This window comes from Vulpes vulpes, chromosome 15 (genome assembly GCF_048418805.1).
Source record: "Vulpes vulpes isolate BD-2025 chromosome 15, VulVul3, whole genome shotgun sequence".
Taxonomy (NCBI): domain Eukaryota; kingdom Metazoa; phylum Chordata; class Mammalia; order Carnivora; family Canidae; genus Vulpes; species Vulpes vulpes.
Window position 1 is genome coordinate 1,298,696 of NC_132794.1, and position 15,024 is coordinate 1,313,719.

Here is a 15,024-nt window from a genome sequence, read left to right on the forward strand (position 1 = left end):
TTTTTAAAAATTTTTATTTATTTATGATAGTCACACAGAGAGAGAGAGAGAGAGGCAGAGACAGGCAGAGGGAGAAACAGGCTCCATGCACTGGGAGCCCGACGTGGGATTCGATCCCGGGTCTCCAGGATCGCGCCCTGGGCCAAAGGCAGGCGCCAAACTGCTGCGCCACCCAGGGATCCCTGAGGAGCAATTTCTTAAATAAGATCCTGGAAGTGCAAATCACTTTCCAGGGTGAAAAATTAACCAATAAGGTAATAACAAACTGAACTTTTCTATTCAAGAGGAGCATGGTACGGATCAAGTGAAAACATGGGTTTGGGCGGGAAAAGACATGGAATGTCTTTTTTTTTTTTTTTTTTTTTTGACACGGAATGTCTGAAACTCTCGAGGACTGCAGTAGGAACCGGAGGAAGAACGTCTGCAGATCAAGATGGAAAAAGGGTGAGATCCAAAAGACCAACGGCAGAGGGTATCAACGGGCAACCGCAGGGAGAAAGACGAACAATGCATGGCTGCCCCACAGCCCCAGCAGACACCAGTTTTTATTAAAATGAGGCGGAAACTAGCATGATGCACTGTTGGTGTAAGTGTGAACTGGTGTGACCCGGGCTGGGGTGCCTGTGACATCATTGGTGAGGTTCTACATGTGTGTGGCGGGGATCCCGGGTAGAACAAGCTACACTCACGGAAGCTCAAGGCTGAGCTGCAGAGGAGGCTTAGAGCAGACCCACGTCTCTACCGTGAGGGAACGGGCCTAGCGCAGTCCATGACCACGACAGCGTCTCTGCAGGAGTGAGACGTAATCCACCCGCTGCTTATGACGGCATCGGGGGTAGGTCCCAAGCGCTGGGATGAATGGAACTATGAGATGCAGAATGGTGTTGAAAACACAGTTCCGTCTCTACAAGCTAATGACACACACAAACGCCCCAGAATGACACCACTGTGTAGTTTTCAAGGCACTACAGGCACGCGCACACGAACGGAGAGTCGACAGGAAGGACACATAATAAGCAAAACCCCGTGCTTGGGGGGAACGGACCACAGTGTGTGAGGAATCACGTTCTGTGCACCTGAGGTTCCCTGACAAGGTCCACCCAAGAAAAGCAACACACGAAAGGCTGACAGACAACTGAAAAGGGCCGTGTGTGTGCACACGCACGTCGGCTGTGACAGCTTCGGTCGGGCAGCCACGGACCTGCTCACGATGGCTGGCACAGTGGAGCTCTGAAGACGACCTTCTCTGGCTTGCGTGCTTCTGGACCGCTCAACTTTTTGCCATCTATGTTACTTTTTCTTTTCTTTTTTCTTTTTTTTTTTTTAAAGATTTTATTTATTTATTCACGAGAGACACAGGGAGAGAGAGAGACGCAGAGACCCAGGCAGAGGGAGAAGCAGGCTCCCTGCAGGGAGCGCAACGCGGGACTCGATCCCGGGACTCCAGGGTCACGCCCTGGGCCAAAGGCAGGTGCTAAACTGCTGAGCCACCCAGGGATCCCACTTTTTTTTTCCCCCCAAGTAAATATTTGTTAAAAAATAAAAACAGAGCTCTTGGAACTAACGCCTGAAACAATGAGGCTTTTTAAAAAGTCTGGCCTAGACGCATCTTTGTCTGAAAAAACATCTGTCAAGCAAATGCAAACGGGTGGGTCTGCAGCAGCCCCAGCCTCCCTAGAGGCCACCACCTGGCATGTGACGCCAGGACACTCTGCACCTATAATAACCCAAAGTGGTAACGCAGTGGCGGACGGGACCTTCAAGGTGGCTTCCTCTAGGAATGAGGACCCTCTTCCTTTCCTCTGGGAGCAAACTGTTTTACACGTCACCGTGGGTGGCCCATACGTGCAAGGACAGAAGCAAAGCCATGTGGGTGACCAGAGCCTCCGGCACGGGGGCCGCAGCTCGATCCCCGCATGGTGGCCCCCAAAACCCTGCATAGGGCCTCCGTCCTCCAGAGAAGGCCGGGAACACAGAGCAGGAAACAGGGACGAAACCCCGAACCAGAGCGGCGCGTCCCGCCTGCAGGCAGCCTGCGGGCAGGGGGCCTTACCGTGCCATCTTGTCGCTGCAGGACATGGTGAGCAGCCTCTCACCCTGCAGCACCCCGTCCCACGTCTGGAGGCTTGCGTTGGATCGCACGGGAATTGTGCCTTCGCCAGACTCTATTTTCGTCCGCAGCTGTCCTCTGGCTTTGCGGTTTGGATGTCTGTCCGCCGGTTCTAGGAGAGGGAGGCCGGGTGAGAATCCCCGCGGGCAGCAAGCCTGACCCGTCCTCACAGCAGAGCAAGCGCAGCAGCCCCCTATACGCTTAGAGTCTGGCTCACGGCCGTGTGCACATGCTGATTCTCTCTCTATAAGATAGATGCACAACATGGTAGAGACAACGGGGAAGGAAAGGACGTGACACAAACCAAAATCATGAAAGTGGTCTCCTCCAGGGGGGCTGGGGAAAAACAGGGCTTCTTCCATTTTAACCAAAACGGTTTCCTTCTATCATTAAAAATGAGCTGAGGCAAAGAGGACAAGATGCTAACACCTGCTAATTCTAGGTGACGGGTATTGGAGTGTTTGTCACACATTTTCTCTGCATTTTTAAATTTTCCAAAATTTTCCAAAATGAATCATGGGGATGCAGAAATAAACGCATGCACAAATAAACACATAAAGTGATTATTCCTGCGTTATATGAACACGGGCGATTGAATTCTTTTCTTTCTTTCTTTCTTTCTGTTTTTTGAATTCTTTTCTTATTTTTCTTTTTTTTTCTTTTCTTATTTTTCAAAAACATGCAGCAATTTTCCACAGTGGGTATGTGTTGCTTTTGTAATTAAGGAAAATAACGGACTCTGATGCCGTGTCTGAGTTGCTTCAGCTTGGAGAAGAGACGAGGACCCGAATTACTTTACAACAGGGGCCCCGACCGACGTGCTGCACCCAGGCCCCTTCTCACGAGCGCGTGCCTGCTTCCAGGATGCCGGCCACACCGCAGGCACACAGCCATCGAACGGCCGCTCGTCGGGGCCCAGATGCACAGACGCGGACGGCCCCAATTTAAATACTCGTCTGGCGGCTTGTCCTCACTCTGACTACTTCGTGTACTTGGTGCATCACAGTCAACACGTTTCATTCACGCAGGTTTTCCTTTTAGCAAATTACTGAGACGGAAAACCTGGTGCTTTGATATATTCCTATCAGATCCACTTTCAAGCTGAAGTTTTCAAGGAAAAGAAGAAACGGCTACTAACGTAGGTGTGCTCCCCTGTCACTACGGAACCACGAGTGCCCTCGCGAGCCGAGGCCCGTACCTTCCAGAATCGGCTCGTGCGGTGAGAAGATCCTGGCGTCCCCGCAGGGGGACGTGCTGATGTACAGGTGGAACTGAACAGTCTCCTTCAGCTTGAACCCTCCGCGCTCGGACTTCTGAAAGATGGATCTCTTTTGATCGTCTTTGTTGCTGGAAGGGAACAGGTTGCAAGCATGAGCTCAGAGCTGTGTGCGGTCAGCCTGCCGTCGTTCGCAGAGACTTCCAGGGGCCCCTATTTTCAACAGGGTACGGGTGCGGGATGCTCACGTGCTGACCACGACCAACAGGGTTACTGAGCCCGCTCGACAAGGAGCGTGAGGGACCTTCCCCTCCGGCCTACGACGTCCGCACAGACCGCACACGGCTCGCTCAAGAATAGCGGCTTAGCCGGGTGACCGCACGGCCGTGGTCCCCGGGGCGGCTCGGTTCTGCTCACGCTCTCGCGGCGTACAGCAGCAGCACGCGGCTCTGCACGCGGACCTCACGCCGCGTGAGCCGTCAGTACACGCGTGCACGTGCGTGTAGGATTTGCCCACCTCAATTCTGCAGCGTGAGCGCCAGGGGCAAACGGGACCCGACCCCTTCGCTGCCGATAAAGTTACTACTTTAAGAGTTTTTCAGTGATTACAGAAACTATGAAGGTTTTGCAATACATTCTGAGTTAGGAGGGGGATTTTTTTTTTTTTTAAAGAATTGCTTCCTTTAGTTATTTACCTAACTAGACTTACTTTAGGTAAAGCTCAAGTTGTGTATAAAGAAATCTAAGCAAGGATCTCCGAGCTATAATTTCTGCATGGCAGTCATTTAACGCAAGGCCACGGTCACTCATGTACTCGCCATTGATGCACTTTGTCCCCGTGGAAATACTTATCACCTTGGCGTCTTTCACATCTGTGCCTGAAAAACAGAGAGAGATTATCCCTCGTGCCGGGCCGTGCTCCCGGGTCTGCTGAGCGCAGTCAGTGACCCCAGTGTTGGGGTGTGACAGGCACCCCTGCCCCCCCCCCCATCGTACTGTGCACACTCCGCCTCCCCCGAGGGCCCTGCAGCAGCGTTTCTGGGATGTGAACCCCCCTCGCTCTTTGGTGCACAGATTGTAAACCTAAGGAAGGATTTCCTGCGGATGCAATCAAGTCTGGTCTGGAACATGCCCCACTGCATACAGGCCGGGAGCACCAGGTAGAGGTGGACCAGCAGGTAGAGGTGGAGCACCAGGTAGAGGTGGAGCACCAGGTAGAGGTGGAGCACCAGGTAAAGGTGGAGCACCAGGTAGAGGTGGACCAGCAGGTGCAACAATTTTGAAATTAACATCAAGGCACCAAGGAGGCTCCGAGGAAAGAGAGGTGGCGCGGGGTCAGGGGCGCCGGTCACCAGGGCACGGGGAGCGCAGCCACTCTGACGGTACGTCTGCTGACAGACCTCACGCTGCAGACCTGGACCGAGACCTGGACACCACCTGACAGTGACCTCACTGGCCATCAGCGCCCTAAGTGAGCGGCAGCACAGTGCCAAGTCTGCTCAGAAAGGCTATTCACCTCATTCCCATGTGTGCTCTGGGGGGCACGCTACCCGCGTCCGTGTGGCAGAGGAGGACCCCGAAGCACAGACCGGTCAACAGCCTGCCCTGGTCACTCTGCCAGCAGGAACCCAAGCTGAACCCGGCCATCTGATGCCAGGGCCATGTGCCATGGACTGTGTGGTGCTGCCTGTGGGGGTAAACTGTGGCCCCGGGCGGAAGGTCCCACGTGAAAGGCACAGCAAGTGCCAAAGGGCCCGGGAGCTGGTCTGCCCGCCAAGAGCCAGTGAGAAGAGCCGTGTGGAAGGACCCAGCAGCTGATGCTCCTGGGCTGGTAAGTGGACACACAGGCTCACCCAGGGAACACTGCGTCCAGGAGCCGGGCATCACCTTCAGTCACGCAAAGAACAACAGCAAGGGAGGAGCAGGGGACGCAGGCACCGAACACCAGGACTAAACTGAAAGCCACGGTAACGTCCAGGGCACTTGCTCCACTGCAGACACACCCTCAGCTGTGCCAGTAAGGACAGTGTGCAAGAAAAGCCGTAATTAGGAGCACCGGGGGTCTCAGCCATTGAGCATCTGCCTTCTGCTCAGGGCGTGACCCTGGAGTCCTGGGATCGAATCCCCCATCGGACTCCCTGCATGGAGCCTGCTGCTCCCTCTGCCTGTGTCTCTGCCTCTCTCTCTCTCTCTCTCTATGAATAAATAAATAAAATCTTAAAAAAAAAGCCATAATTAAAACAGTACTCGTGTTGGGGCATCAAGGGGTGGTTGACACTGCGGGTCTGCAGTCACATCCTGCCCACGATGGGACAGAGAGCGACCTTGGGAGAAGGGGAGGGCGCGGTCATCCACACAGCACTGGGGCTCTTCCCTGGCCGGCAGGTGTAGACAGAGACGGCGCCCCCAGCCCGCTCGCCCCTGGCCCTACAGGGCTGTCTCCCCAGCAGGGCAGAGTGGATGCCCCCGTGCAGAGGGCCCTGCAGTGGCAGGGATCAGGGCCCAGGCTGCATCCTCACCCCTGGGGTGCAGTAAAGGACTCAGACGGGGTTCCTCATGCTGCTGGGAGCCTCTGGGTAAATTTAATAGGGCTGCTTCTGCCGTCCACGTGTCTCTCCACCCGTGCCCTCTCCGCTCTCGCGAGCACTACCTGCCTCCCCGGAACAGTCAGGGGGAGCTAGCTGGGCACCACCGCTGTCGGCAACTCAGACGCCCACTCTCCAGGGGAGCGAGGAGGACCGAGGGCCGTCTTGCTGCACTTTCCAGAGTCCGTCAAAACCATCAGGTGTGACGCTAGGCGCCAGGTATGAATACAGGAGCCTTTCTCCTAGTGAAAAAGCCCAGGCTGACGAGTGAGCGCACGGGGGAAATGTCTGTAAGAGCAGTTCCTACGTGTGCCCGCGGCGGGATCTGAAGGATTAGGAAACGGCCCCCTCGGCGTCACCGGGTGGCGGCGGCCTGAGAGCGCGTCCCCTCTCTGTGAGGCCGGGTAACACCAATACGACGTTTTTACCTGTGGTCATGACGATGCCGGCGAGCACTTTCCTGCGTGCGTGAGGAGAGGAGAAGTTGTCGGTCAGGTCACCAAACTTATCCAGCACCAGGCGGGCCACGGCGTCGGCTAACACCTGCGGACCACAGCAGGCAGTTAGGGATGCGGCCTGCAGCCGCCCCGCGCACGCCGGCGAGGCCGTCTCTTCTGGAAAACCACTAGATGAATCCGGCAAACGGGCACGCGCGTGTGCATGTGAACGCTCTTTTGTCCCCCAAAACATTCCTTGGAAACGGAGGCCCCAGGAGCATTCGTGGCTCTGGCCAGAATCCTTCAAGAGTCTGCAGGACAGGGACAGCGCAGAGCCCGGGCCACCCTCCCGTCCTCCGACACCCCAGCCCTCCCCCGGGATGAGGACGCTGAGGTGCAGAGCAGCTTCCCCGGGGCGCCTGCCTCGCACCCTCCACCCCTCTGCACCCGGCTCTCCCAGCCCCACGCCCAGTCCCCGGAGTGACCTCCCCGCAGGAGGTGGGCCATCAGCTCGAGGGCTGGCCGGGCCGGGAACACGACCTCGAGTGTGACGGACATCAGGGAAGGGAAGGGGCGGCAGGAAGATCCACGTGGCTCAGCCCCGCTGCCCTGGCTCGGCCACCGCCCAGGAGCAGGCGCCGAGCAGCCAGCAAGGGCACTGATCATAAACTCAGGCCCCAGGGCACCCGACGGCACCCACGGCCGTGCTCTTCGAGGGCCCGCGGCCAGACCCGCCGCGCGCAGCACACACACCAGGCAGGCGGCACGCACGCTCTCGTCCCCACGGCCTACAACTTCTCTCGGATACAAGGGCTTGGGAAATGATGCCTGGCGGGAGGTGTGTGTGAAGAGCTGCGTCCCCCCAGTCTCACCCTGGGCGGGAGCATCAAACAGACCCAGGGTCCCCAGCTTGCCCCTTAGCAAAACACTCCCAAATGGACAGAAACATCGCTCATCCCGAACGACAGCTTATTTTGACAAAAAGGAAAGTCGCCAGCAGGGATCCCTGGGTGGTGCAGTGGTTTGGCGCTTGCCTTTGGCCCAGGGCGCGATCCTGGAGACCCGGGATCAAATCCCACATCAGGCTCCCGGTGCATGGAGCCTGCTTCTCCCTCTGCCTATGTCTCTGCCTCTCTCTCTCTCTGTGACTATCATAAATAAATAAAAATTAAAAAAAAAAAAAAAAAGGAAAGTCGCCAGGAATTCTTCCTCCTGCTGCTGCCCCTGTCAGTACCAAGGAGCCCCCAGAAGGCCGCGCTCAAGCCAGAGGCAGGGGCACGGATGGAAGACGTGGGCGGCGGGCCTCCCTGCATCCCTGCACGGTGTCACTGCCACACTTGGGCTGCGGGCGACCCAGCAGGGACGGCGTCAAAGATGAAGGACCACGTGTCGCAAGGCACATAAAAGAAAAAGATCTTACGAGAAGTTGAGAGAAACGCTCCCATTCCGTAGGAGGTGAGGCGTATCCCAAGCCACTGGGCTCAGAGACGCTCAGGGGAGGTCAGGCCCCTACGCGGGCGCTCACTGGTCAGAGGAGGCATCTCCGGCACCCAGGCAGCTCCTCTGTCCCCTTGAAGAGGCCACAACCCCCTTCCTACAGGCAGGGAAGCGACTCTCCCTCTACACGCTGGGGGCGGACGAACAACGAGGTCACGCCCATGTCCCCCAGCCCCAGGCGGCCCCCAGGACTGAGAGGCCCCGGCCCAAAGCTGGCGGTGCCGCTCCACGGGATCCAGACACTGAGGGCTCACGCGGCCCACAACGTCTGGGTTAAACCCTGAGACGTCGCTATGAACACGATGAGGGCAAAAGGTCCTGAGACCAGGGACTCAGGGCTGCTCCGGGCCAACGGTGAGGACGCTCGCCACTCCAGAAGCACACTGGAAACGTCTGGTGCAAGGGCACGGAGCCCAGACACCAAGCTGGAAGGGCTGCTCCTGCGGAGGCCACTGTAGGTGCTCCCAGGAGAACGTGGTCGTGTCTCCCGCGGGGGCTTTGGAGACACCACGGTTGGGGCATGGGGAGCTCTGCTGCCGCAGAGGCACAGAAATTAGCGCCAGGCCCTGCAGAACTCGGGAGAGCGGCACGGGGCAGGGCCGGGATGGGCCCTGCCTGCCAACCCCCTCCTAGGTGGGCCAACCCCCTCCTAGGCGGGATCCCGGACGCCCACCCCGGTGAGGCTCCACGTGGCCCCCGGCACGGCTCTGGTCTCTGCTCCCGCTGAAGGACAGGCTCAAGCCGGGAAGTGCCCACATGGACCCCCACCTGCCTCCCCGCCCGCCTCCCTGCCACGGGGTCACCGGGCCTCGGGCGGGATTCCAGTCGCCCCCCACACTGCTCTGTCCACATCTGCTCATGTTCAGGGAAGTCAGGGGGCCTCAGACACTAGGGGAACTCAAGGTGGAATATCCTGCAGCAGACGGGAAACCCGAAAAATAAAACCTCTCTAGGGAGCTGGTGCCGCCGATTTATGAAATTATAAATGGGCTAATACCCTCCTGAATAAAGGTTCATAAGATGTTCGCACAGGACGTGATTATTGGGTTTGTGAAGTACCAGCAGGATGTTTTGAATATGGTACTTTATACTGACGCTGAATTTCGTTGCTTTTGGCGAAATAAAATAAAGCGTCTCCTTCTTTTTTTTTTTTTTTTTTAAAGTGTCTCCTTCTAAAACCTAGAAGCACTGGTGACCCCAGGCAACGAACGGCACAGAGAGGTCACCCTAACGGTGCTCTGAGGCAACGGAGAAGCTGCGACATTCCGGATTCTTCTAAGAGAAATCCAAGCCGTCCCACCTGCTGATTTCCGGTCCTTCATTTTTTTTTCTGATCAAACCAGTACGTAACTTATCTTCAACACAGATAATATTTTGACAAAATGGCAGAGAAGGGCGGTGAGATTTTCTCCCTAAAAGACTAATTTTTTTACTAGGCCAGAAAAAAACCTGGATTTCCAAGAAGAGAAGCAACACATAAATCAGAGTTCCCTGGGACGTCAGAGATGCCGGCTACACGCTACTTCCCCTTCGGTCTTCCCCATTCGCGAATGCGAGGAGCCCACCCCGAAATCCTCTCCATCTTCCCCCTGGTCTGATGGGGGGGGCCGCTCACCTCCGGCCGAGGAGCAGGGGACCCACGTGGATCCCCCTAGGACACCCCAGGTGAAGGTTCCCGGGCAGTGTGGATGCTACCGAAGGGTCCCCTTCCGTCCCTCGCCCCCCACCGCCCCTCCAGGACGCCCGCACCTGTTGTGGGGCACCCTCGGCCCGGCCGGTCCCCCGTGCTGCTGTGCAGCGTGGGGCACCCACGCAGACCCGCACAAGGGTGTCGGCTGCCGGCCGGCCAGCCTGGCTTCTGCGCTCGGGATTCCCTGGTGAGACTGCGGGAAGCACGGCTGAGCGGCTGAGCTCTGCGGGCTGCCGGCTCCGTGGGGGCCCGCGGGGAGGAGCGTGCGGGAGGGGCCGCGGGGCTCTAGTGGGCGGGGCTCCGTGGGCCCGCGTGGGGCGGCAGGCCCAGGGCCGCCCGCCTGCCCGCCCGCCCGGAGCCGACTCACCGGTGACGATCCGACGTCCCTCAACGGCGCCCGGGAGGCCGAAGCCCTGTCCGAAGCGCCGTCGAGGCGCGGCCAGCGTGGCCGGCAGCGGCGCGTTTCCTCACCTGCGGCAGGTGCAACTGCAGGCCCTCGCTGGGGATGGGCTGGCGGGACGGCGTCTGGTCCAGGTGCAGGTTAAAAATGGTCGCCAGGGCGGACTGCGCGGCCCGGGCCTTGGCGAGCTTTTTGTTCCTGCCCGAGCCCTCGAAGAACTGGCCGTCCACCACCACGGACATGACGAAGCTCTTGGCGTGGCTCTCGCCGCTCTCCGACAGGAAGTCGTACTTGAGCCCGGGCCGCAGCTCGTTCAGGATCATCACCGGGTTCTTCCCGCTCGGGGGCGGGAACGGCGGGGGCCCGGGGAGCGGGGGCTGCGCCAGGCCCGCGGGCGCCGGGGACGCCGCCAGGCTCAGGTCCCCGCTGGAGCTGAACGAGTCGTCCCCGTTGGAGCCCAGGTAGAAGGGCACCTCCGACCTGTCCGGGGTCTCGAAGCCGTTGAAGAGCGTGTCGGGGAAGTCGGCCTGGTCGGACGTGAAGTCCGTGTTGGCGGACAGGGTCCTCCCCATGGCCAGGTGGGCCTCGGAGGCGTTGGGGAACTGCACGAAGGAGCGCAGCGCCTTCTCGGCGGCGTGCAGCTTGGCCTTCTTCTTGGTGGGCCCGGAGCCCTCGAACACCTGCCCGTTCACCTCCACGGACATGACGAACAGAGGCGCGTGCACCGGCCCCGTCTGCGACAGCAGCGCGTACTGCAGGCCGGGCTTGATCTCGTTCAGCTGCATCAGCGCGTTCTTCGGCAGCGCGGGGCCCGGCGGCCGCCTCCTCTTCTTCAGGCGGAACTTGGCGTGCCCGTTGCTGCCCTCCTCCAGGGGCCGCTTCCGGCTGGCGCCACCGCTGCCCCCGTTGGAGAGCGGGGCGCCCTCGCCGGGCCCGGGGGCGCTGCCGTCCTTGGGGGGCACGCTGTCCAGACCGCAGCTGTCCTTAACATCTGTGCTGCTCGAACCTGCGGTGCCCAGAAAGAGTAACTTACAACGCCTTCGTTGCAGGATCTTGTAAATGCAAAATTTATAGATTCCTTTATCTCTCTTTGTAACTGGTTAAGTGATGTGTGCTTATACGGCCTGCTCTGTCGTGCACGCAGCGAGCTGCACCCTTAACCCCGCAACTAGCACCTCAACCCAACGACTTCGATGTTTTGCGGAATCATGGCCAACCCCACATCTGGTTACTGTCACCTCCAGCTTTCGCGTGAAGAGGTGAATTTTTCAAATGATTTCTTTTTCTTTAAGACTATTCTGAAGCATCTAGAGCTCTTTTATTATTCAAGCTCATCGAAATACGGGGTGATACATTAATCCTGAAAACTCTCCGTCCACAAGTCTGATGTCGGGACTGACACATGGGCCCTCCTCTCCAATGTCCGCGGCCCTCGGGCCGTGCCCACCCGGGCTCTGGACCGCAGCATCTCCCAGGAGAGGTAACGGGATTAAAATATGCACTTGCAAGCTAATCAGCTTTCGGGTTTGGAATATTCAAACCAGGACGTGCAGTGATTTGATTTAGCCCATGAATCAATCTTAGAAAACCCCTCATCCATCATGGGAAATGCTCCGGACGTGGGGTGATCTCTGATATCCCGGAGCTACCCAGGGGCTGATTGAGCTCCGAATCCTTACTCCATGCCAGGGTGGGGGAAAAAAAAAAATCGTAACGAGGCGTAAAATTGAAGCCGCAAACAGGCTACAATTTCCTAAGTAAAGCCAGTGATTTTGTCTTTTTTTTTTTTCTTTAAACAAATATTTGATGGATTTCCAGAATAACTTGGTGATCTCACCTTTTAAAGGCAGTTTCTATTTACAATTAATGAAGATCATTTTAAGACGCTACAAGTTCCTGGCAAAATAGATACGGTTTTAAACTTCAAAAGGGGGCATAAAAAAGTATCCTCTCTTCCCCATAGGTTTCTCCAGCTTTATCAAACAAAGAGGAAGGGGAAGACTCCTTGCTGCCCTGGCTGAGCTTCCCAGGCCGTCTGCCCGGTGGGGCGCGGGGGTTATGACCCCGGGGCGCTGCGGCCCTCGCAGCGGATCTATTGAGGGACCTGCCTCTGGCTTTCAAAGCGCTGAGGTCAGTATCCAAAGTAATTTCTGCACGTGTGCAAGCGGGTTACAAGGGTCCCTGACGGGCGGCCCTGGGGTCTTTCTGCCTCGACATCGAGAGGCGGCTTCTAGTGATGCTGAGCCAACAGCAACGTGCACGTGGGAGGCTAGACGGGACAGGAAGTCTGGGCTGACGGCCACCGACCCCCAGAGTTCCACGTCTCGGACTCCCAGGCCTGCGATGTGGAGTAACCCTGGATGAAGCGCAAGCCCCGGGCACCGAGGCAGGGACGGGGGGGCTGCAAGGGCTCTCTGCAGGCGCCAAATACTCCCAGTGCTTCCCCCACACACACCACTTCTCCCAGTTAACAAAGCTGACGGAATGGACACTAAATTTTCATTTATAACATCCTCCAGCAAAAGCTCGATAGGTTACTCCTTTCGGTGCTCAAGAGAAACAAAGGTTAAAAAGGGCAGAGTTAGATTAACAAGGGAGCAAGGGCAGCGCACGCTCCGTGGCGGCTCCCATCCCGATGCCGCTGCTGAGGAGGACGGCCGGCGAGGCCACGCGGGTGTGTGCACACGTGCGTCCCACGCACGCTCACAGCCTCTGAGACAGAGGCTCGCCTTTAAGAAATAAAAACAGCCAGTCCTGGGTTGACAGAGAATCTTGAGAATTGTAAGAAAGATCTACTTCTGTAATGGTTTCGCACGAATTCCAGGCTGTTATTTGCTGCAGGAGCGCTCAAATGCTGCCCAGCTTCCACCTGATCAGAAGTGCTACTACGTAAAGGAAAGAAATATTAGAATTAGAGGGAGCCCCCCGGGAGCCCCCCCCGTCACCCCGTCACAGCTCTCAGGCACCCACAGCATGCTGCTCTGTTTCACGGATGCAAACGCAACCGTGATGAAACCTTCCGTCGCCTCTGAAACGACAGGAGATCTAGGACGGCCCCAGCACTGCCACATGGGAACCAGCGCTCATCTTTCCAGGAGAATCACTCAGAAGGTTCCTTCATCGTGGCAAGTAACCACACCGTCTGCATGCCGCTAAGGTTCCACCCAAACCCAAGGACTCCCACCGTGGACGACAGCCCACGGTCCCAAAAAAAGGAAGCTTGGGGGCAGCCCGGGTGGCGCAGCGGTTTAGCGCCGCCTTCAGCCCAGGGCGTGATCCTAGAGACCCGGGAACGAGTCCCACGTCGGGCTCCCTGCATGGGGCCTGCTTCTCCCTCTGCCTGTGTCTCTGCCTCTCTCTCTCTCTCTCTCTCTCTCTCTCATGAGTGAATAAATAAATAAAATATTTTTTTAAAAAAAGGAAGCTTGGAGGACGGGTGCTTACACGGTCCCCACATGGGCAAAAGTAGCCATGGCGGGTGGAAGCGACCAGTGGAAACGGAGGCCCCCTCCACGTTACACACAGCGGAGCTCATGCAGCCGCCCAGGGACAGGGGCAGAAGGGCTCTGCTGGGGGAGGTCCTGGGGGCTCAGCGCCAGACAAGCCCAGGTCCGAGGCCTCGGCTGGTCAGTTCTGGGTGAAGTCTGGGGAGACAGACTGAGCTCTGTGCAGTCACGGGTGACCACTGTCCATAAGGTGTCACCTGTTCTTCCTTTGGGACCACCGACCACAGGCCAGTGAGAAAGTGCATCTAGACACACATCAGAAAAATGGTGTCTTTGTCGTGACTTCCCGACGAAAAGCTCCCAACTTCTGCGGGAGCCTCCAACCTTACTCGGGTGCACTGCTATCTGGGCTTAAAGATCAAACAGGAGGCAGACGTTCAGGGAACTTCTTTTCAGAGAACACCACAGAGGGAGGGAAGCTGTGCGCCCCCGAGGCTCGCCACCCTGCGCCCCGGGGTGGACAACGTGGGACGCGGGTTGGGCCCAACAGTGGGCTCTGGCCCACGGCAGCCCAAAGGCTCCTTGAAGTCTTGGAAACTTAATCAGTAGCCTCGTGGGAACCCCATTCCCTCAAAGCATGGGGAGGACCCAACGTATCTGGGGGGAAGCTTTAGGTCGCGTTATCCTAAATGACCAGGTATTTAACTCAATCTCAAAGGGTATCTTAGATTTGCACAGATGAAGACCCGGCCACTAGTGGGAGACCCCGCTGTGACACAGCATGAAACCACCAGCTTCATGGCCAGTGCATCTAGAGGCATGTGTTTTACTTCCAGGAACACGCACGACGGCCCCAGATTGGCGGCGACGAAGGTCCGGGCAGACGGCTGCAGGACTATGCCCACAGCGGGGACCTACTGTAGAGAATACATCAGAAATTTAAAACATGCCACTGTTAATGTTGTAGGAGATACTGTAGGAAAAGCCACTTTTCCCAAATAGTGACATCACAGATATTTACGAGAACACTAAGGGTTCAATGGTGCGTTAGCTACTTGGTGCTACATGATAGGCCAGGTCTTACTCATGTTTTCTTCATCTTCTGTGTCCATGGCAAAGTACTTCTGGGGGTTCCTTGACTGGCGGAGACGGTTTCTGTCTGAAAGACAGCAAGAAAGTAATGTTCAGTGTGGCCGTCACATGAGCAGGTGAGGTCAGCCTGCTCCGGTGGAAACGGGTATGACATCGCTACAAACTAAAGAAGAAAGTCGCAAAACAAGGATGGTGAGGTCTGCTGCCGGGACAGAACACCTGTGCGCCCACCTGTCGTGCACGGCCCAGGACTCCGGGGGAGCACGACCGGGGGGGGGGGGGGGGCGACGACGGTGCAGGTGGGAAGGTGGCACAGCTAGGGAGGTGCAGGGGCCACCCTGGGACGCGACTGACCCTCTGGGAGGGCGGCCCTGCGGCGGGGTGGGCCCTCGAGGACGGTGAGGGCAAGGACGTGTCAGGGAGAGCTCTTCACGGGACGTCACGACAGAAGACATGGAACCACACACGCGCCACCCCTTGTGGTCGCTGCTCGGGGGACTCCGGTCTGGGCGGGAAACTAAAGATGCGGAGCTAGAACATCCCAGGATTTC

General features: G+C 57.5%; 1 protein-coding gene across 8 annotated transcripts in view; it reads right to left on the reverse strand.

Moving 5' to 3' along the window:
* The window catches only part of ADARB1 (adenosine deaminase RNA specific B1), a 137,326-nt gene that overhangs the window by 30,952 nt on the left and 91,350 nt on the right, over window positions 1–15,024 (reverse strand). For 6 of the 8 annotated variants that reach the window (XM_072738945.1, XM_072738949.1, XM_072738944.1 and 3 more), the window contains 6 exons: window positions 14,466–14,540; window positions 10,007–10,941; window positions 6,340–6,454; window positions 4,036–4,204; window positions 3,309–3,457; window positions 2,054–2,354 (listed from right to left, as the gene is read on the reverse strand). In XM_072738945.1, coding sequence (XP_072595046.1) covers window positions 2,054–2,354; window positions 3,309–3,457; window positions 4,036–4,204; window positions 6,340–6,454; window positions 10,007–10,941; window positions 14,466–14,493 — 1,697 coding nt within the window. In that variant the 5' untranslated portion in view covers window positions 14,494–14,540. The remainder of the gene's footprint in view (window positions 1–2,053; window positions 2,355–3,308; window positions 3,458–4,035; window positions 4,205–6,339; window positions 6,455–10,006; window positions 10,942–14,465; window positions 14,541–15,024) is intronic. The other 2 variants (XM_072738950.1, XM_072738947.1) reach the window with 1 other exon arrangement.